The sequence below is a fragment of the Lampetra planeri genome, chromosome 60 (genome assembly GCF_965212315.1).
Source record: "Lampetra planeri chromosome 60, kcLamPlan1.2.h2, whole genome shotgun sequence".
NCBI lineage: Eukaryota > Metazoa > Chordata > Hyperoartia > Petromyzontiformes > Petromyzontidae > Lampetra > Lampetra planeri.
Genome location: NC_136166.1, coordinates 3,438,228 through 3,462,275, shown reverse-complemented (window position 1 = coordinate 3,462,275; position 24,048 = coordinate 3,438,228). Strand labels below are relative to the sequence as shown.

At 46.3% G+C, this 24,048-nt stretch overlaps 1 protein-coding gene across 1 annotated transcript in view; it reads right to left on the bottom strand.

The window, feature by feature from the left end:
* LOC144736316 (polycystin-1-like protein 2) overlaps positions 1-24,048 on the bottom strand; it is a 113,278-nt gene that overhangs the window by 76,720 nt on the left and 12,510 nt on the right. Inside the window, exons 5-9 of the mRNA XM_078618970.1 lie at positions 23,355-23,423; positions 20,356-20,703; positions 18,498-18,869; positions 17,762-18,060; positions 1,938-2,518 (exon numbers count right to left, since the gene is read on the bottom strand). Coding sequence (XP_078475096.1) covers positions 1,938-2,518; positions 17,762-18,060; positions 18,498-18,869; positions 20,356-20,703; positions 23,355-23,423 — 1,669 coding nt within the window. The remainder of the gene's footprint in view (positions 1-1,937; positions 2,519-17,761; positions 18,061-18,497; positions 18,870-20,355; positions 20,704-23,354; positions 23,424-24,048) is intronic.

The following is a 24,048-nucleotide window of genomic DNA, read 5'->3' as shown; positions in this document are numbered from 1 at the left end:
CGTGGCCTGCATATGTCCGCTTCCTGTGTGCCTGGTGCAAACAATATTAAAATAAAAAAATAAACTTTCCGAGGCTAATTAGTTGTTGAAAACTATGACATCATCCACGTGTCCCTCTGCAAAGTGTTTCCGAAAGTGTTTATCGATGTTGCTGCTGGATCCTGCCGCAATAAAACAAATGCACAACAGACTTTGACCCAATTGTGTATTTTTCTTTTGAATTAGCCACGTTGACATATTTCCAGGCCTTGCCGTTTAATTTAACTTGGCTCTTGTAGACATTTGGAGGCTGAATCCATTATTCATAAAGAGGCCGTTTGTGGACACGTCACCATGGCCAAATCCGCTGATGCCACACCTTGCTGCCAACACTCTCTACCCTCCGCCAGACTCTGCAGCTGCTGAACAGGAAACATTCGGTGACTTCCAAGTTCTGCGCCCTGAAAGTTTCCCACCATCTGCTCTTAGCGCCTCCTCTTGGTCGCCAGACTCGTGTAGACAACTCCCACGCCCGTCCTACCCAGTGCAACCGTTTTTTCTCATCTAAACATTCACGTACGTTCTTTTTCAGGCTTTTGCACTGCTTCTCCTGTCTTGCCATGCAAATCCTAGCATTCGTCTCCGACACCTGGCCTCAAAATGGCAGCAAATTATTTTCGATCTGCTCTGTTAGCATTTCGCTCTGTGGTCTACAAAGGAACAGACCGCACTCCGGACTCAACATTTCTTTACACTCAGACTAAACTAACTTATCTTCTAAATTGGTTTACCTAGCTCATAAAGTACCTGCCCTGCTAAAGCAATGAGTCTCTTGGTCTTGATCACACAGCTGCCTGCATTAAGGACATTACTTCCTAAGTACACCAAGTACTCTAGCCCCTCTATAGCTTCTCTCGTCCGACCGTGACTTGTAATCCTACTACAAGAACTCCATATATCACAGTCTAAACAAAGCAGAACAATACATTTCCCAGTTTAAACTAATTAATTTTCATAACCGCATTTTTTAAGCTGAGTCGACACCTTAACAATCACTCGCTCAATCTAATTTAAACCATGACTGCTTTGTGAGCAAGCAGTTGTGCAACAAGGACATTAAAGTGGAAATGTGCAGTGTGGGATGAACAACGTCGCTAAAAATCACTCAGCAGATCGATGCTTGAGTGTTGAGTCTGTCTACTGTGAGCGACTGGCATAGTGCAATTCGCAACTAGTTGTACAGACGTCCAGATATGGATGATTCTGTTGCATGTGTAGCGGCATTATTGAGCGCTGTACGTGATTTCCACTACTTGTAGCCTGTAATAACGGCATCGAGTCAACAGGGAGCAGAAGGAAGTCTAAGGGTGATGAGTCAGACCGTTGAGCTAAGTCAGCTCGGGACTACAGGTACAAACTCCCAGACCCCCAGGAAGAGGGCTGGGGCATAACGTCACTCCTCAGGCCCTTACAGACGGTTTCAGAAGGGAGGAGTGGCCAGGGGTGGAGTGAGTCAGAATACAGTATAAAAGGCGGTCCCCTGAACGGGTCCGGCAATCGTCGTTCACCTGAAGATTCAAGAGCCACCCTGGAGCTGCCACCTTGAAGGCCCGAAGCGAAGAGCCCAAAGGGCGGAACCCGACCCCTGGCTAGGGTCGGGCCAAAAGCTTAACAAGTGAAGAGGCTAGAGCATAGCCAGTGTTAGGCAGGCTAGCTGGAGGAATATCTCCCTAAGTATCGGGTGGAAGGGGACGTACCCCTTTGTGTTATTGATTCGTTATAAGCGTGCTGCTTTCAGAAGAGAGACGTCTCTGCAAGTTTTATACCCACTTCACATGTAACCGAATTGCACCACTGTTCAATCAGGTGTTGACTCGGCTCGATCCCTTTTTCAAACGTGATATTTTATCTTACAATATTTGAAATTAGTGCTTTTCTCAGATGTAGGTGCCACTTACTTTAAGCTGGTTATTACACACTCCGTGATGATGACGGCAGTCAGCGTGAACACCTCACTCTGTCCAAGCACTCGAGCCATCTCGGGAGTAGTCGAGTTGTCATCAAGCACCACCGACACCACCTTACAGCCCAACGGATTCACGCTCACTTCCAGGCTGTAGTTGTCATGTGACCAGTTCGTGATCTCCTCAATAGTGACCTTCATGATCCCAAATGTCGAATAGGTGTACGGGAACTCGAAGGTGGCTTGTTTCAAGCGTGGTATCAACGGGCACTTACACAGACTGCTACACAGCGAGGAACCAACGATCGTCTGGTTTCCATCTCCCAAGGTCCAGCGATAGCAGACCAGCTCGTTTAAAATGTTGTTTCCCACAAATAATAAGTTCGCGTTGACAGATGTGACATGGTAGTCAGGTTGCGTGGGGTTAGCCTTGTAGAACCATCCCATGATCTCAAAACGAACAGATATGTTGTTTTTCCACTTTATAAAATCCAGGCGGACTCTTTGGCACAGGAAGCTAATCCAGAACAGCACTCGCGTTTTCAAAACTGGGTCATTGTTCAGCAGAGACAAATCCTATTTTAAAGAGGGAAAACAATCGTGCATTTGCATGGGGTTGTAATGCTTTGCAACACGCGTTTTATCCTCAAAAGCATTGAATTAGTGTGAGCTGGCAGAAATGTCTGCATTTATTCATTCTACATGCTTTGCAAAATCCAGAAACATTGTGCAGTTTCCAGAGTGTTTGACACACACACAACAATGGCTGCAATTCGCCACGAAGTGGCAGTGATGTCACCAAAAGCCTTTGTGTAAGGCTAGGTGTAATTTTAGGCCATGTGAAGTATCAAATGTTGACCAACAGTAGTTAATGGGGCTGACCCAGGCATCATGGGTTAAATGAGATGGCACAGACAGATGCAACATCTGTGCTCTCCACTGTGCCAACCTCCTGTGTTTGTTGTTGTGAGCAATTATTCTCTTTCTTCAGTTGTTGTTGGAGGGTGACAACCTCTAACTTTACAGTATCATCCTTCACGAGTCTCCCCCACACAGTGGATACCGGTCGTCAAGTTAGCTCAGCTCCAAGTCCTCCTGTATCACATAAGCCCATATCATCTATAGTCAGTGCCATACTCGTTTATCACCAAAACAGAAGATATATTCAAGATAAACGAGCTTCTCCATGCAGGGACAGGTGTTAATAAAAGGCGTGTACGTTTTGCAAACATAGAGAGGACATAACTGTGGAGTACAGGCCAGGCAACTTCCACACATTGTAATGCAGCCAATGAAAATGCATCCTTTGCATTTTCCAAAAATATCAAAAAGATCTCAAAAATTCTAAACAAACATAAGATCCAAGTCCGATTCAGTACAGTACATAAAATCCGGGATCTAATCCCATCTGTAAAAGATGTCATTCCTGACTTGCAATACCCTGGAGTCTATAAACTGAGTTGCATCTGTGGTGATTGTTACATTGGGGAAACGAAACGTCATGTCTCTGATCGTGTCCGCGAGCACAAGTCAGATCTGAAACACGGCAAAATTGAGTCTTCCGCCGTTGCCGATCATTGCTACAACGCTGTGGGCTCTCATGATATTGTCTCTTCCGAGACCAAGATGCTCTGCAAACCTTCTGGCTACCATCAAAGGTTTGTACACGAAGCCATCCAGATATACAAACACAGACATAACTTCAACCGTGATGATGGGTACAAACTGAGTAATCATTGGAAAGATGTTATTAACCATGTAAAATAGATTTAACTACCCATATTTGTACCGTCTTATTTGACAGGTACTATTCTACTTTGCCGAGTGTTGACATCCCCAGCGTTAAACAGTACTGCTGTTTTGTATTTTGGATTTGTCAGCTAACACCGGCCGTAACCCCGGGCTGAGGTGCACTAATTGTTCCCTTCTAGCCCCCCCCCACCGTCCCAGTGGGATTTGGCAGCCAACATCGGCCGCAACCTCAGATTGAGGTGCACCAATTGTTTCCCTTTTAGCCCCCCCCCCACACCGTTCCATTCCCTGGCAACCACATTCAGATAAGCCCCCCCCCCTAACTTGTATTTAAGAGCTTGTCTCTTGGATTTTTAGTCACTTGATACAGTAAATTTAGCTGTGACGGTCCCACCTGATGACGGAGACTTGTGTTGCCTCCGAAACGTCGTGATTTATTATTTTATTTATATTATTAATTTTTATTATTAATTGTAATTTTTACCTACGTGACTTTACCGAAAAAACCTAAGAGTTAAATGGACAATTGTTGCTCGGAATTTTAAGCGAAATTTTTTTTTTAACGTTTTAAAAATTAGTCATGGGTGATATAAATGTATTCTTAGGTTTTTTCGGTAAAGTCACGTAGGTAAAACATCAAAATTAATAAAAATAAAATAAAACATAAATCACGACGTTTCGGAGGCAACACAAGTCTCTGTCATCAGGTGGGACCGTCACAGCCGGCTTAGCTGCATCAAGTGAGGCAATGATTCAAGATGTAATCCCTTAAAAAGCAAGTTGAGGGGGAGGAGAGGGGGGGGGGAGCTCATCAGAATGTGGTAGCCAATGAATGGAACGCATCGGGAGGGGGAGGGGGGGGGGCCAAAAGAATGCACGTCGGCGTGAACCGCGTCCACGCCGACGTGCATTCTTTTGGCCCCGCCCCCCCTCCCCCTCCCGATGCGTTCCATTCATTGGCTACCACATTCTGATGAGCCCCCCCTCTCCTCCCCCTCAACTTGCTTTTTAAGGGATTACATCTTGAATCATTGCCTCACTTGATGCAGCTAATCCGGCTGTGACGGTCCCACCTGATGACGGAGACTTGTGTTGCCTCCGAAACGTCGTGATTTTTGTTTTATTTTATTTTTATTAATTTTGATGTTTTACCTACGTGGGTTTACCGAAAAAAACCTAAGAATATGAATCCTTGCAGTCACGAAAGCTTCAAATCTAGATATACATGTATTTTTGTAGGATGGTATAGAGGGGAAAAGCGAGCGATGAAGTTCGCTATCCCAATAATTTGGTGGGAACCCACTGACCACTCAAGCAACTGCTACTTCTGCATGCTGTACCATTCCAAACGTCGGACTGGCAAGAATGCACCTGCTATCACGTATTCGGACCTTCCTTCATCCATCGCCCCTGTGGCACACTGCCTTGAGCTCCCCGTACTCACTCCTCCGGAGAGAGAGCAGCTGTTTTTAGAAGAGAGCAGAAAGTCAGAGAGCGAGAAAGACGTTGTAAATCTAGATTACAATTTTAGAGGGGGTGCTGAGGAGAGAAACCCATACTACCCCAACCAAAAAGACCTCAACGACTTGATCAGAGATATTGGTCTCACCAAGTCCAATGCTGAGCTTTTGACGTCCAGGCTCAAGCAGTGGAACTTGTTGGATGAAAGTGTGCAAGTCGCAGATCAGAGGAACTGTCAGCAACCTTTTTGCAGCTTCTTTACCCGTCAAGATGGGCTCTGCTTCTCCCACAATGTGACCAGTCTGGTCGAGGCAATCGGAATCGCCTGTAACCAGAATGAGTGGTGCCTCTTCATTGACAGCTCATCCAGGAGCCTCAAAGTCGTGCTCCTCTATAATGGTAAGATATACCCGTCTTTCCCTTGGCTCACTTGGTGCACCTCAAAGAAGATTACAACAGCATCAAGACCTTGCTGGACGCCTTGAAGTATGATGAGTACGGCTGGGGGTCATCGGATACTTCAAAATGGTGTCATTCCTGATGGGTTTCCAAAGCGGTTTTACCAAGTTTCCTGCTATCTTTGCCTTTGGGACAGCAGGGACACCAAGGCGCACTACCACAAGTGGGACTCTGCCACAGCGGACCGAGTTTCTCTTTGGGGAGGAACAACGTCAAGTGGAAGCCACTGGTGGACCCCCGGAAAGTGCTGATGCCACTACTGCACGTCAAATTGGGCCTCATGTAACAATTTTTCAGAGCTGTAGATAAGGAGTCGGCAGCCTTCAAGTACCTTCAAGACTTCTTCCCTAAGCTGTCTGAGGCAAAGGTCAAAGCCGATGCCTTCTTCGGACCACAGATAAAGAAGATCCTGGAGTGCAATTAATTCCCCAAGAAGCTCACTAGTAAGGAGAAAGCAGCTTGGAACAGTTTTGTCGCAGTGGTTCGTGGCTTCGTGGGTAACCACAAGGTCGACAACTATGTGGAGCTGGTTGAGACTTGGGTGAAGAACTACGTCACAATGGGCTGTAGGATGTCCCTCAAAGTCCATATGCTTGATGCTCATCTTGATAAATTCAAAGAGAACATGGGAGCACTCAGAGGAGCAAGGCGAGCACTTCCACCAGGATATACTGGACTTTGAACGCAGCTACCAAGGACAGTATAACGAGAACATGAGGGGAGACTACATTTGGGGGCTTTTCGTGAAAGTGATTTACAGTATAATCGTAAATCACGAAAAACTACTCACTTCTAAATCTTTTGTAGTCATTTTTGTATTATTTTAGTATAAATAGATGATAAATTGGATTCATATGTTGTTTTTTCTGACTTTATGTGAACAAAAAGTCACAAATTCGCCCGTTTCCTCATTGAAAATTAGTTAATTTCGAAATATCACTGTCCTAGTCACAAAAACAAAGTTTGTGGGGAATAAAAGCAATTTTCTATACTTTTTAGTCATAAGCAATTATGAAATAACACTTACTACCTAGGAACAAAAATTGTGTTATATAGTGTAATAATTGACAAGAACTTCACCATCATGCCGAGTGAAGACATGCCAGGTGGTTATTACAAATGTGTGCATCTTCCTTCTCTAATCGAGGGACCCCCATGGTAGCCTTCAAACTCTGCAGAGCTGATGCTATGGTTTTCGCAGTTATAATGATGGCAGTTATAAAGCATTTACTTTAAGTTTATTATTTAGAAACATGCATTTTGATTATTTTGATGTTTATCTGCTTAAAATTTCCACATGATGAGTCACTTTGTAGAGCTATCACATTTGTGGCCAGGTCACTTCTGAAAATAAGCTAATCGCTCAGTAGGCTTTACCTGTGTAATGCGAGCAAGGATTGAGGGGGAGCGGAGTCTGGGTCCCGTGGGGAGTGGGTGGAGTTAGGGTCACGTGGGGGAGAGGATTCAGGGAGAGACCCGGAAGGGGAAGGGGGAGTTGAGACGGAGTGAAACAGGAGGAGGCCACGCTGGGCAGGACGGAGAGAGTGGCGTGGTCGCCACGCGGTGGGAGACGTCGACATCGTTAGCCATCGGTGTCAGACGCAGTGAGCTAGCGGCTGTGGGAGGCTAGCTGTATATGGGTCAGCAGTGAAGCTAGAGAGCGGAGCAGCGGTGTGGCTGCAAGGCGGAGCAGCAGGGAGACTGCCTAACAGAGCAGCAAGGAGACTGCATATCGGAGCAGCAGGGAGACTGCATATCGGAGCAGAGGAGGGGCTGTGGAGAGGTCGTCGTGAGGGACGGGGGCCTGAGCGAGACGCCGTGGTATCGAGATTCTATGAACCCAATAAAGGACAACGGAGATCGACATCTGAGAGAGAGTCCTTTATTACATTGGTGTCAGAAGTGAAACGGCATGTCAAAACAGCTCAGGAGGAAGACCGTCCCTGCACCATCTTCTGCAACATCTTCTGTCGACGACCTCCCTCCAGCGGCGGCGCTACCGACGATGGAGGAGGAAAGCGGCGCGGGGACGAGCAGGGTTCCGGCCGTGCAGGACGTGGCCGCCTCGGTGGGCCCGTCCGCGCGACTGGACGCTGACCACGGATGGCGACAGGTGGCGGCGCAACTGGAGGCGCTGAAGACGGTGTTGGCGCAATTGTGCGTCGTTGTGACGCTGGCGATGACTTCGGGGAGGCCCTCTCGACCATGCGGCACGAAGACGTCATCTTGGGCGTGGCTGAGGATGAACGGCGGGAAGCCGCCATCTTGTGCCCTCCGCCGCGGGACGCCGCCATCTTGCACACGTTGCGGAGTAACGCCATCTTGTAGCTGCTCCAAGCATGATGCTGTTTCATTTAGACGCTGTTGCCTTGACAGACCTGGTTTTCACCTGAGGACGGCTGCTTGCGTTGTGGCCGAAACGTCGTGAGAATTATTTTATTATGTTTTATTTTTATTATTTTATTACTTCCCTTCTACGTGACTTTACCGAAAGAACCAAGAAGATGAATGTCGAAGATGATTCTGTTGGGAAATACCTTAGTAACCAAGGCTGCACATGGATCTTCAATCCTCCTCACTCTTCGCATATGGGTGGAGCCTGGGAACACATGATCGGGATTGCTCGACGCATTCTCGACTCCATGTTGTGTGATGTCGGGTCCACACGGCTCTCTCAAGAGGTCTTAACCACTCTCATGGCCGAGGTCTCAGCCATAAATAATTAATTCAAGACCCCTGATCCCCATCTCAACTGACCAAGAGTCAAAATTAATCTTGACTCCTGCTACACTTCTTACCCAGAAGACAGACGTGCTCACAACACCCACTGAGGAGGTCAGTGTTGTATTTATGCCCCTTCTTCCAAATTCAAATTAAGAATAATTCTGCCAATAATTTTTAATAATAATAAAAAAATTATGTATTAAAAAAAGCCGATAACCCCAAAACTCTCAACTCTACCCCTCACAAGCCACACCAAGCATCTGGAGGTCGTAAAATACCATTAAACAGCAAACCTCAAAACCTCCCCGGCCACCTTTGTCTTCCAGCAGTATGGAGGGGTCTGGCCTCGGGATGAACCACCCAGGGAGTGGGGGGTCAGGGCGGTCGCGAGGAGGGGTCGGGAGGGTGTCTGTTTTTTCTGTTTGTCTTTCTCTCTCAAGAGATGCGCAGAGAAGGGAGGAGGGGGTTTTCACGTTTTTGGGTTTTAAGCACAAACGCACATCACGCAGAAGTCTGAGTTCAGTCTGGGTCGAGGCTGGTTTCAGCCTTGCTCTGGCTGGCGGTGCCGTCGCGAGGGAGCAAACACCGACACCGATGGCCGGTGTCGCTTCTCGCAGAACGAAGTGACGATGTGTGGTTAAGTGCGAGTGAAACTTGCGAATATCCAGCTATCACTCTCGTGAAAGAACCTGAGCCAGCGCAGCCCTGAAGTGAGGGCGGGAAAGGCATCAGCGGGTGCCCGTGTGGAGCTGTCAGCTGCACACCAAAGGCGAAAGCAAGGAGAGAGAACGGAGCAGTGGAAAGAGTCTGATCGGCCGCCCGTGAGGAAGAGGAGAGCGCCATCGAATGCGCCATGTGTAATACAACAACAACCGCCATTTTCCACTAAGTGGCGGTGACATCACCACGACGCTTGTGCCAGGCCATGTGCACCTTGAGGCCACTTGAAGTGTAGAACGCCCGCTGGCAGGAGGTTACGGGGCAGACCCAGGTGCCACGGGTCGACTGACCGAGATGACCGAGATGATTGGCTGATGCACCACCTGTGCCCCCTACTGTGCCAACTTGCTGTGCTTTAGCCACCCAGCGCTCCGCTCGTTGTTGTGAGCGTTGCTCCTCCGTCTTCCGTTGTTGGAGGGCGACTGCCTCCAACTGCCCAGTAGCGTCCTTCACGAACCTCCTCCACAGAGGCCGATCTTGACACCGCTGGTACCAGTCATCGGCAAGTCCACTCAGCTCCACGTCCTCCTGTACCACATCACTCCATCTCTTCTCTAGCCCGTGCCGCGCCCGCTTAGCCCCCTCGATCCGGCCGATCAAAAGCTGTTTATGCATGCGGTGGCTGGGCATGCGGGCTACATGACCCAGCCAACGCGGCCTTGCCTGCCAGAGGAGCTCACCGATGGGACTTTTGCCCAGATCTTTCAAGGATTTGTGAGCTCCTCACACAATCCAGCCTGGTTAAACCCAGGATGGATCGTAGGCAGGCCAGCCTAAATTTTCCAACCGGCGAAGATGCTCCATTAGGGGGGTCCACGTTTCGCAAGCGTAGAGAAGGGAGGGAATGACTGTGGCCGAGAAGACCTGAAGCTTCGTGCGGAGCGACAGACCAGGTAGCTTCCACACAGTGTTAAGCAACCGATTAAAAGATATTGCCGCTCGACTGATTCGGAGTGAGACCTCTGCTGTTAAACTGGAGCCGGTCATAAGCACACTGCCCAAGTATGGGAAACTCTCCACTCTCTCCACTACTGCCCCATCGCCGATTGGGAGTTGTGGGGGTGGAGTGTCCGATGGTACAAAATACCCAGGCAGGTGCTTAGTTTTGGTGGGGCTGATGGTAAGGCCCCACCTTTTAGTGGCACGCTCCAGTCTCAGCAGCAGCGTCTCCAACTCCTCTTCTGAATGAGCAGCTATTACCAAATAATCGGCATACATAACATGGTTGACCAATAGGGAGCCATCCCTTGATCGCACCCGGGCATCGATCAGCCTCCCATTATATCTGTACCAGATGGAAATTCCCCCGGTACAGCTATTGAAGGCTTCACAAACTACGCGGTCAAAATAGATGTTAAATAATGTGGGAGCCAGAGGACATCCCTGTCGCACCCCAAGGTGTACAGGGAAAGGCTCCGACTCCCGGCCACGTAGTTTTACCAGGGCCCGCTCACCATCATGAAGGTCCTTAATAATCGTGAGCAGATGGTCCGGGACTCCGAAAGCACGAAGAACAACCCAGAGCCCAGGCCTATTGATGGTATCATAGGCCTTGACCAGGTCAATAAAGCAGAGATGTAGGTCTTGTTGGAATTCCCTACACCTCTGCTGTAGCAGACGGACAGAAAATATGGCATCTGTGCAGGACCGCCCTTTCCTGAAACCGCATTGGGGCTCCGCAAGCCTCTCCTCAGCGTGCCTAGAAAGGCGATGTTGAATAATCCTTGCCAGGACCTTTCCCGGCACACTGAGGAGTGAGATGCCCCTGTAGTTGTTACAGTCTGTGCGGACCCCCTTCTTAAAGAGGGGGACCACCAGGGCATCCTTCCAATCCTGCGAAACCCGTCCAGTGGTCCAGACTGTTGTTATGATGTCATATAGGGCAGTCTGTGTACAAACGCCACCCATCCCTGAGCATTTCGCTTGGGAGATCATCTCTGCCCGGTGCCTTTCCTGGTCTCAGACTCTGGATCGCCTTCAGTACTTCTTTAAAAGATGGCACCTCAGCCAGCCACTCACAGGGGGTGACCTCTTCCAATATTTGAGGCACCGCAGCCCTAGCAGGGTTATCCCCACTTTGGGCCATGATGTTTTCCTGGCTGAGGGATTTCCCCTCCCCAGGACCTCACAGAAATGCTCAGCAAATCTGCAAACCTGTTCCTGGGGGTCAGAAATTGGATCACCGTTTTTCCCCTAATGATGGTAATAGGTGTGGTGCTGCAAGTTACTTTTTTGATGGAGTTAAATAGTGATTTGTGATCGCGGGCTACTGAGGCAGACTCCATCTCCTCAGCAACCCGCGACCACCACCCATTCTTGCAGTGCCTTATGGCTCTCCGTACCTCCGAGCGAAGGCTGCGGTAAACCTCCTCATTCTCTGACGTGGGATGCTGTAGCCGATGAGAGTGGGCCTGTCGCTTTTTCTCAACTAACCTGAACACCTCCTCTGTCAGCCAGGATTTCTGGGGAGGTCTGGACCGCGTATCCAAAGCAGCCATTGAAGCTGCATGAGTCACAGTCCTAAACATCGCCCATTTACCCTCGACATCAGGAGTGGGGGACGATGCCAACCCCAGCTGCAAGCGATGATGACATTCTCGCTTGCAACGTTCATCAGCTGAGACCAGGCCACTTTAGGTTGGAATGGGATCCTGGGTGTACACCCACCACCGAAGTGGAAGAATGGCAGGCGCATCTTACAGATGACTAGTCGATGGTCAGAGGGCAGATCAGCTCCACGGTAAGTCCTGGTGTCAAGGACATGGGCTCGCATCCGCTGGTCCGTCACTATGTAGTCCAGCAGATGTTCTTGCTTGGACCTGGCATGCATCCATGATGTTGTGTGGATGCGCCGATGCCAGAAGAGCGTGTTGGTAATCACAAGGCCTTGGGCTGCACAAAAATCTAGCAGCCTCCTACCGTTGTTATTGAGCTGATCTGGCTCATGCCTTCCAATCACTCCAGACCAGGTGCCAGCATCATGACCAATTCGGGCATTGAAGTCACCCAACAAGATGACTCTGTCCCAAGTGGCCACTTTAGCCAGCACCTGTGACAGGAGGTTAAGAAGGCATCTGACTCATCGGCTCTGCCTGCATCCCTCCACAGATGTTCGTCTTCGGTGGGGGCATAAGTAACCACGACCACCACTCCTCGCCTCCAGTTGATGGGAAGGCTAGCCCAAAGTATCCTGGGGTTTACAGCTTTCCACACCTCACCGCCACGCTCCCACTCCCCCTTCATTCTTTTGTTCAGAAGAGGAGCCACACCCTGTTGTTTGGCAGTCTCCTGCCCCGATTGGAGGACTGTCCACCCTTCATGGTGGCAGGAGCCAGAACCGGTCCACCGGACCTCCTGAATGCCACAGAGATCCAGGCGGTACCGGTCCAGCTCCCGACAAAGGAGTGGCAGCCTCTCCTCCGCAGTGAGCGTTCGTTGTTTCTGGAGGAGCCCCGAGGGTGAAGATTCAATCTCCTGGCTCCGCCAAATGGGGTTTGACCAGGAGACGTCATTAAAGCCTGTCCCCCCGGGGCCTCCGGCACAAGCTTATTTGTTACATGTTCATGTTTATATCGTAGTTTAGTGGTAATTAATTGAAGGTGGAGGGGTTACCAGCCCTTCGCAGCCATCCAGAGCCCCTGTTTAGCCACTGTGGTGGTCACAGACGCCATGAGGGGAGAGGCCAATGGGCATTGGTCCTCCCCACACAGCACTGCCCAGCAGCAGATGAGCTACGCGTGCTGACGACGGAATCATCGTGCACCACGACAGCGAGCGTCGTGCCGACTCGTCATCCAGCTGCGGACAAACAGCTACAAACGGCCACAGAGCACGGGAGCCAAGCCTGCCATCGCACGAGTCAACGAGCGCCGCCAAACACCAGGGGCCATCGAGCACCACCGAGCGTCAAGTGACCGAGCCTCTTCAAGGACAGCATCGTGCCGATGCCACTAATCTAGCAGTAGAGAGAGTGAGCCAAAGGCTGCAGACACGCCCACGCGAGCAAGCAGGGAGTGAAGCCGCTGTGTGTATGCCTCCCCACCCGCAAGCTCACGACACAACTCCCGGCTCTAAAAATGATAATAATTAATTTATCAAGGGGACAACACACACACAACACGCACATCGGGACGAATAAGATTGTTACAAAAAGTTATCTTTGTGTTTCGAAAAGGGTTGCCATTTCAAGGTGGTGCGTTCAATATCAACTGATCGTGAAAAGCAGTTGCTGCCCATCGAATTACATGAATACGATTGTCAGAAGTATCTTAGTCATTCGTTTTCGTTAATTTCATAATCTTGACAATGAAATAATTGACATATACTTCGCCTTTGGGGTATAATAAGTGCTTGCATTGCCCTTCATATGAATATTGTTGCATGCCTGTTTTGAAGACTCTACCTGTCGCCAGATATGCTCATTACGCGGTGGAATTAATGGTATGTGCGGTTGCCAAAGTGAAACAACGCAATCCTTGATGGTTATCTATGCTGCTCACTGAGAGAAATCTCCCCGATGGTACCGTGGATAATTCCGAGCATGAGAGTTCGCATATTAGAGTGTCATATTTTTGTTTAGAATTAAAATTGCTTAACACAAAAGTTTGAGTGTTTCTTTCCAAGTCCATGCATAACTCTTATTTATAAGAACTGTATCCTGCGTTGAGATATGAATTTGGAGACCTAACATAACATAAACACACTAAGATAATCACTAAATCTTTAATCAAAGATAATTGATACAACTCTGGATAACGAAGCTAAGCCTAATTATAATAACTACCCACAATAAGCGAAAAATCACGTAATTTAATATTATGATTAGCATAATTTATGCATATAATTGCAAACAGCATAATTTCCACGATTTGCGTTAATTTAGAATTTTTTTCTTCTTCTTGGTTCTTTCGGTAAAGTCACGTAGAAGGAAAATAATAAAATAATAAAAATAAAACATAATAAAATCATTCTCACGACGTTTCGGCCACAACGCAAGCAACCGTCCTCAGGTGAAGAACAGGTCTGTCGGAAAGACAGCGTCTGAATTAAACACTACCAGGCTTGGAAACGTCTATTTAAGCTGGGTTGGAGGGGGAAGAGCGCCTTGACAAAGAAATTGGCATATCAAGAGGAATTTAGCATGTTTATGGGAAATGCAGATATGGGATTAGTCACCACGTGTGGAATGCGCAGGAGGTGGTCGGGGAGTTTCAAAGTCATATTATGCCCATGCATTATGCAGGATTAGCAGTATCAAAGGGAGGGAGTAAAGTTAGCATTAATAAATGGAAGGAATGTTAATAGTATGGAGCTGCAGCAACTAAACCACCACGTAAAAAACTAAAATATAAACTACATCAGTATCATCAGTATATTAAATATACTCTCCAATAAGCTGAGCTACTAACAGTAAGTCATACATTACAATTCTATGTCGCAAAAAATATAATATGCCTCCAGCTAAACTTTTTTCTCTTACATCACACGGGTCTACCCCGTACTATAGATTGCCATAGACAAACCCAACATTAAATTATATACTGTATTACTATACACCATTGTAATGTTACACTGTGTATTATTCTACCCACCCTACTGTATACCACACTGCTGTATATTCACTATGCAATTACGATACTATGTATGACCTTATACATTATATTAAACATTACACTTTTATACTATTTATTATTATATGATCTGCTATACACTATACCATTGACCGTCGCGTGAAAGGTGCTAAGAGGAAGCAACGAAATATGTCAATGGGAGAGTGGTGATAGGAAGCTTGCAGCGGAGCAAAGAATCCATTCCCTGCGGAGAATAAAAGATATATTGTTAATGCCAGTGAGTGGACTGCGGTCTGAAAGTCACCGTAAACGTGAACACAATCAGTTAAGATCCGAAATGGTTTATTCCGTCCTTCCAATGATTGCTGAGCCAGAATCCATCTTCTCAGTTGAAATTGTCTCTGTGTTTGTATATGTGGATCACCTCATGAACGAATCTCTCATGGTAGCCAGATGGCTTGCAGATAACCTCTGTCTTGGAGAAGTAAATGTCATGTGAGCCCACTAAATTGTAACAGTGATCTGCCACAGCTGAGGTGTTTGTCCTACTGTGTTTCAGGTCTGCTTTATGTTCACGGATGCGGTCCGAGACATGTCGTTTGGTTTCTCCAATGTAACTGCTACCACAGAGGCAACTTAGTTTGTGGACGCCAGGGTACTGTATGTCTGGAACCACATCTTTTACAGACAGGACCAGATCACGGATTTTATGTACTGTGTTGAATCGGACCTGGGATCTTGTGTTTAATCAGGATTTTGGAGATATTTTTTGTGACCCCAGCAATGTAGGGTAAGGTGATGGTTTTGGAAGGCTCCTCAACAGGATCCTTCTTTATGGTTGGAGTGATGGCTTTGCGGATTGTGTAGTCGGAGTAACCATTAGCCTTAAGAGCTTGGCGTACGTGCTTGAGTTCACTGGCAATGTGTTCCTGGTCGGAGATGCATTGGGCTCTATGGTGTAGAGTCTTGATGAGGGAATTCTTCTGGGATGGATGGTGGTGGGAATCCGGTTTTAGGTAAGCATCCACATTTCCCATAAATATGCTAAATTCCTCTTGATATGCAAATTCCTTTGTCAAGGCGCTCTTCCCCCTCCAACCCAGCTTAAATAGACGCTTCCAAGCCTGGTGGTGTTTCATTCAGACGCTGTCTTTCCGACAAACCTGTTCTTCACTTGGGGACGGCTGCTTGCGTTGTGGCCAAAACGTCGTGAGAATTATTTTATTATGTTTTATTTTTATTATTTTATTATTTCCCTTATACGTGACTTTACCGAAAGAACCAAGAAGATGAATCATTGCAGTCACAAAAGCTTTAAATCGAAATTTATTTCATTTTAATCAAAATTACAAAATCCGGCATATACAACATCCGCACTGTAGACCTCTACGGACGTCAATGGAGACAAGTGTACAGCGTCGCCTACATGTTCTGGCGTCGCTGGAAAAACTATTACCTTACGACACTTCAAGTGTGCAGCAAGTGGCAGTCTAACAGACCATACATCCAAGAAGGGGACCTTGTCCTACTCAAACGGAATGAGTTGCCAATGGGCCGCATCCTCAAGACGATTCCCAGTGCCGATGGAAACGTTTGAAAGGTCGAGGTTATAATTGCGAAGCAAGGTGTTGCAATAACTTTTGTCAGGCCCATAGTCGAGACAGTACTACTTCTCTCTCGCAAAAATATGGACAAATAAGTTGACCCGTTGAAGTTGTTTTACATTTGTTTATGAGATAGAAAATAAATGGTGGTATCTCCTAGATACCAGATGGGGAGTGTTCTGCCTCACGGCAGGTGTTTTGCTCTAAGGCAGGAGTGGGGGTGTGTGTATACAGGAATTTCCTGTTTTGAGGTTGAGTTTGGTCACGTGACCAGGAAGTTATGATTTGACAGTCTTTCAGCCACGAGGCTGGCGTCCACCAATACAAAGAGTTCAAAATGATGGCGCACATCGTCCCAGTGAAGACAGCTGTAACTGTACATTGTGGGACTTTAAGAAGCATTGTCTGTAAGTTCGTTTATGTTCTTATAATATTGGGAATGCTGTTATAATGTTAGAATGACTGTTATAATGCTGCAAGTGCCTTTATAATGGCGTTAAATTGTTGTGATAAAAACGAGGCCTAGTTAACAACGAAGTATACAACTTGCCTTATTGTAAATGTTACTTGTAATTTAATAAGTCGAGTCAGACTTGTATCTAAGTAACTATATTGCGATCTTGAGAGCAAGGATGATGAAATATCTAATCCACACTTCAGTGTTATATGTAGTGCTGTACATTTGGGGTGCAGTGTGATGATTACACGATGTGCCCTTAATTTAACACAGTAGCTTATTCCCTTGTATAACTGTTCAGAACTAATGTTGGTCCATCCAGGATCTATTGTTGAGTTCATGTTATCTAAGACAATGTTATGGTGCTGTAGTGTTCATTGATTGTATTGATATGACAAAGTATTAACATATGCTGTATTTGTGCTGTGTTTTTCCATCAGTTTTAGCTCGTTCAATTCATTAAATACGTTTGGAGTCGGATGTTCACCCTGGCTTTGAAGGTTTATTGGATGCGAGGTGAACTACTTGGATAGCGGTGCAACGCAGCCCACAGCGAGGCCGAGATAATCATCCTCATCATCTTTGTAAACTCTTTTCTGAATGAAGGCTTCTCCAAGCCACTGTCATCACTCAGGATCTCCCGATGTTACAATCCACCAGGAACCTGCACAAGAGCTGATTTAATTGCTCCATATTCTTAGTGGACGTTCTCTTAGACGCATTCCGTTCATTGGTCTTCGCTCTACCATTACTCTTGACCATTAGCCATCGCCCCTTCTAGCGACGCGTCCTGCCCAAGCCCACTTACTTATCTTAAGTTTAAATTGTGTGACTGATTAACCAGCATAGTCCCCTACTGCATGGGCTCCTCTTTCTTTCTATCATTATAATAACAAGTATGCTAATTCTCCACGCTTCTTTTTCCAACTCTTGAGGTTTTGTTAAATTTGTTTGTGTCAATGCACCGATCATTGCAGGTAGTATGCGCTGTAAAGTCAAGGGAAAAAGGATATGTGTCATCAAAATCCGGCAAGCAGTGCAGTATAAAAAACATACCAGAAAAGGTACGTACCTCGGAATGTATGAGATAATTGTTATCAAACACGGACAGGCCCATCGACGTCACCCAACTCGAGTTGACATGAACTTTATCGTCGTACTCTGGCACGGATCCCTGGATGTCAATTCCATACAAGTGGCACCTCGCCGGCAGGTTCACAGTCAGGTACGCTCCCTGCGTGCTCAAGGGCTGCCAGTGGCCAATGCGGGAATTGAGCCGAGCGAGATAGGGCTCGGAGCCCGGAATATAAGAAGAGGCTTCAAATGCCTCATTGGGGATGAATCCAGATTCCAACCCCAGTGGATGAATATCTGTAAGAGTTTTTAATAAGACAAAGTATAATCCATGTTCCTTATTCCATGTCATGGGGTTTTACTAAGAATATTGTGCAATTGTTTACACTGAATGTCTACATATATAGGGCGAGGGAATGCTCCCATAGTGGTGTAATTGTTATTGCACACGCTCCCCAGAGGTCGTCGGTTCGACCTCGCCCGACGAAGCGGCTGAAACAAGGACGGGGGTTTCCTATATAGCCCCCCTACCACCACCTATTGTTTACAAAAAACGTATTTGAGGGGTTCACACGTGGGGGGAAAATGTGGGTACAACCGCCTCTTCAAAGATGTCTGGCCATTGTGGAAAAGGAGGCCAATTACCATTTAAAGGGGGGGGGGCTGTCTGAGTTCCCTTTGGTGTGTAAATTATCTTTATAATAAATATAATTAATCGTTATGTTATAACAGACCTGATCGGAATACGAAGGTCGTCGAGGAGTCGTCGCACTTGGTGTAATTGCAGTTCACGTTGACGTGGAGGCAGTAGTCAGGGGACGAGGCGAGTATCCGCCCGTTTTCAAAGTATACGACGTCGTAATCATTGCAGACATCTAAATTTGCATTTTCTTTGAGAGACCCATAGAATCTCAAACAGTACGTGGAGGCTGTGTGCTGCAAGGTGCCATATTCCTTCAGTACCCAGTAGTCATTGCAAGTGACTTGGTTAAGATTCAAAATTGGGACAAAATATCCTTCAGAATGTGAGTACATGGATTTTCCCAAGCAGGTCAGGGGGTTATCAGCCAAGCAGATACAGCCTACCTGCTGGTTTACCTTGTAATCTGCACAGAAAATGACAGCAGACGAACGCCATACATTAAAAAAATACCACGGTCAATATTTATTGTCACAACAATCATCATCGCTCACGGTAAGACAGTACAATACAAATGTGGGATGTTGCCACAGTGGTGTAATGGTCAGTAGTGCACTGGATTTTCAGTCCAGAGGTTGTCAGTTCGAATCCATCTCCGGTTGAAATGGTGGGGGAAGTATATCCTGAATCCCCCACAACCGGCTCTGTGCACCCCAGCGGTGTAAATAGGTTCACCACAGATGATCGACAAGTCACGAGTGGTGGGGAAAAGTGTGGGAACTGCCACCTCTTCCATATTTGGCTGACGTGGAACACTAAACCGAATACCATATTGAGCGAGTCTCTCTAGCTCCTGTTAGTGGAGGCCATCATACCAACAGTGGCATGAGCAATTGCTATACAACAAAAACGTGTGACATATGCATCATGTAGACAAGTGTTTCATATGGAATTCATATTCTAGAGAATAGATCATCAAACATCCCGGATACATGGCCAGGGAGAGGAAGGGAGTTCCATACTGTTGGCACAGCAGAAGAGAAGGAGTGAACCTCCCACCGAGTGGAGGACGAACTGGGGTCTCGACCGGCTGCAGGGTCCTATGTAGTTAGAAGTGGCATTTATTTTTGGGGCGATTCATACGGCACATTGTTGGACAAGTTATCTGTGAAGGTCTATGCCCTTTTTTGCCATTACGGTAAGTTATATCACATCCACTGGCTCCAAAAACAATCGGAAACCACCACTCCATACGATGTGTACATAGCCAAAAACATTGATCGTCACACACACGATCAATGCGCATATCATGAGCTTCAAAGACAAAAGTGCAGGGATGAAATATCTTGTTCATGCCACTGCTGATGGAAAGGCCTCCACTTCTCGAGTTCCTCTAAAGCTATGGGTCCTTTAGAGGAGCCCTTCCAGATAATAATTTTGAACCACCTTCGACGCCGGCCAGACGTCTTTGAAGAGATCATAGAGAGAAGAGAGATTATGAGAGTAATTATTATTAGTTGGGTCTTTCGGTGAAGTCACGTAGATAGTTTCAAAGAAAATAACAGAAATAACAAAAACGATGTTTCTTGGCGATGTTGACAAAGTGTACTCCCGGATAGAATGCTCAATCACACGCCGAGCACGTCCGTTTTTTTTGTTATTTTATTTTAACTACGTAAATTTACCGAAAGACCCAAAGAATATGAATTCCTGCAGTCACGAAAGCTTTAAGTCAAGATTATGAGAGTAAGCCTCATGAAAAAAGAGTCAGCAGACTCCGCTGACCTTGCTGACTCTAGGTGTGAACCGAGTGGTAGGTCGTGACGGATGCCAAATGAAAGGAAAATTGAGGCCGTACATTCATTAATTCACCACGCATAGCAAGCGAAGAACCGTTGCGCTAAACGTGTGACTTCTTGCAACAGCATGTGCATAAACTGCTGGTGCTGTACCTCTCGGTGGAAACTTGACTTGCTTTACAATTCCATCTCCTGCAATAGATATTACACTGAAGATGGTGGAAGGGTCACATTTGATCGTGAATATATCCCAGGCGATTGCAAACACGTGCGCGTTGTAACGATTGTAGATCTTGAAGGTCTGGCTGGTTGACCCATACACCGGAAAGGTGTACTGTGGTGTGATGGGACAAAGGCTGTTTGGACATGTCGTCACATTGGTAGAGTTCACGTCAGCCGTGACAACTATCTGCAGGTATGATAAAAATAGCAGGGGGATTGATTTTGATGCATACTTTAAAACCATGTAAATTGTTTTGCCCGGGGTGGTGTCGACTTCCACTGTAAGAAATGGACAACAACAACATCACGCACTGATTAAAGTGAAAAAATTAACCCGTAAAAACAAAGTTTTTCACTATAAATCCTTTATATGCGTGGCGGCTAGAGTCCTCTCGTCCTCTGGCTTGAGATGATTGCCTGCCACCATTAAGCAATTGGTAATTAAATATAATTTATTTTTTCCTAAAAAGTGTAAAATTTTGGAAAAAGATTTTCACGAAAATTAATTGTCACGCACAACGAGTCTGTGTGGAAAACATCAGCTCGATTGGATCACGGGAAGTGGGTTAAAAAACGACCGAAAGATTTGCACGGTCTTAAGCGCGCAAGCAAGCAAGCAAGTGAACTTAATATAAAGGATTTAATAAAATAAGTATAACCCGTAAAAACAAAGTTTTTCACTATAAATCATTTATATGCGTGGCAGCGAACTTAATATAAAGGATTTAAAAATATATTCGCCTGTGGAGGACGCGGGGATCGAGCCCGCGACCTTTGGCATGGGAAGCGAGGGCGCTACCGACTGCGCTACTCCACCACGGCCTGTAGGGGTTACGCTCTGGGCTCTTATACTGTGACGTTCAGCCAAAGCCATGAATGAGTTCTATTTGAATATATGTAAAATAAAATGTTTTTGCCTAAAAAGTGTAAAATTTAGGGAACATTAATTGTCTAGCACAACGAGTCTGTGTGGAAAATGTCAGCTCGATTGGATCACGGGAAGTGGGTTAAAAAACGACCGAAAGATTTGCACGGTCGTAAGCAAGCAAGCACGCAAGCAAGCAAGCAAGCACGCACGCAAGCAAGCAAGCAAGCGAATTTAATATAAAGGATTTAAAAAGCGAATAAATGTGCAGCCACTGCAATTGCTTGTTCACGCCACTGCTGGTAAAAGGGCCTCCACTAGGACAGTGCTCTCGAGGATATTTTGGCCATTTCTTCTATGCTTGCCAAGGACATCTGCAGAAAGAGAAAGGTGATTAGAGCAAAATGCTCTGGATGACAAATTAAAGAGAGAGGAATGATACAATGCTGCACCTGAAGTATGGCGACATTTTCCTGCGAGACGTGGGCAATACGAAAGGAAGACAAAGAAACTGGAAGGTTTTGAAATGTGGAGTTGAAAGCGAGTTATGAAGATAAGCTGGGTAGAAGAAAAGTTAATGGAGAGATGCTATGTCAGGTGTGAAAAGAAAGTGGACTCCTTGTATCAGGAAGAGAAAAACAACGTGGATTGGGCAGGTGGTGGTGAGAAGGAATGAGCAGGAGGAGGTGGTTGAGGGAAGACACTTATGGGAAACGACCAAGAGGAAGAAAGGAATGATAACATGAGGTGATGTTCAACAAGGACATATGGGCAGATGAAGAGCAGTTAGAGACAGAACAAAATGCAGGAAAGAATCTTGCCTCAGACCTGTCTATGGATGGAACACTTAATGAATCCACACTGGCCAAATGCCTTTTATAAGGTGGGAGTATCAATACTTTACCCCACCACACAACCTGATAATCAACTGTGGTGCACAAAGTATCAGTCAGTCAGCACCCTTTGTTTAAACAAGCAATAAGATAACAGTCGATCGGCAGGTCGTGTGTAGTGCAGTCATTTTGAATATTCCCACCTCTTTAGGGAAGAGTCGTTCAAAAATATTCACGAGAGGGCTCTTTAGAGGTCCTTCTTGTGGAGGCTCTTATGCTACCAGTGGCGGTGACCGAGCAATTGCAGGGCTGTACCCTTAATCTTAACAATTACAATGGCACCACACAAGAATACCGGCCGATGCGTAACCATTCGCACCCCCTCTTACGAATAATCCCAGGGTTGGGGAGGTATCACGCTTATTTTTAGCAAGGAAAGCCCCACCGAGTATGATTACTCTTGCTGAAGAATCCTGCCAATCTTTCGCTTTAGGGGGATACTAAAGTTGCGATAATCCCAACTGAGTAAATATTTGCGGTATCATTATTAATTTTTTGTGTCTCATTTGGGATATGACGCAGGCACACAATGGCCTATTCTTGTAAAAGACGCCATGGTCTTTAACCTCCACTCTAAGTGAAGCAGACTGTCCGTCCTACTTTAGGACAATACATTATATCAAAGCATGTGTTTGCATGTTTTACCACAAGCAAATGTGGTGAATGCAAACTCGATGCCTCGCGATCGGTGCCTATTTGGGGCTTGAACATCTTATCCCCTCCTGTATTCTTGCTGTAAAGAGCAACACCTATTCATTTTTTACATCATCTGGTACGGCATTTGAGTCCACGCATTTTTTTCTGAGGTCAACAAGGCAACTCAAATGCTGCCGACAGAGCCTTCAAAGTTTTAAACGCCACAGCCAGGCTCAGTGGTGCCGACTCGGTAGTAGCCAGGAGCAGAGGGAGCTTCAGTCATCATCGTCGAACTGTCGCGGGGTTGGAACACCTTATCCGCGATGGAGTAGCGGGCGCAACCACGTGGAACGCGACTGGAATCCGAGCGAGAATCACCACCCGGTAGCCTCCAATCGCAGGCCCCACCCCGACTTTTATGGTGTGTAACTTGGCATTTAACTTGTAAATTACGTGACAGTGATTTTATTTACCTGCTACACCAAACTCACGTTTATAAAGTTAAGGATTAAAAGTAATGTTAACACGGTACGTACATTCGATACTGATGAATTCAGCAACGTCAAGCCAGGGTGATAATGTTTTTGTGAATTGTGCGTTTTCATCTGGGGAAAAAAACCATATTGAATAATAAACACAACGCGTGTACAAAATCATATTTCACACAGCGACAATCTAATAATTAATTTGCATTCAGTGCCCCTGGACTCATTTACCCTCCTCTGAGTACTGTACTCAGGGCCGGATTAAGATTTTGTAGGTCCGTGGGCTACAGGTACTGTGAGGCCCCCAGTAATATTTTCAAAAGAAAAACAAAGTTAAAGAAATATTTTATTTATATATAAAAGACCAACAATAAATAAAATGCAGGATTCACAATTGCAATAACTTTTCACTTAATCTCTGGAGGCCCTCGAGCTGGCAAAGGCCCCTGGGCTGCAGCCTCTGAAGCCCATGCCTTAATCCAGCCCTGATTTTACGGCCCACTGTTATACACGATATATCTCTACTTTAGCACCTCCGATAAGAACAATTGGCTACGTACGTTGCAAAAACAGGACCCTGCGGGGTGGACTGGTAGGAACGAATAATCAAAGAATATAAACATAATGTATTATTACACTTGTTTAGCCAGGAAAGCCCCACTGAGTCTAAAGGTTTTTCTAGGGTCCTGCCAAGTGTTTGCAGTAGGGGGCGATGTTGCTACACCTAATCGGACGATAGGAAGGG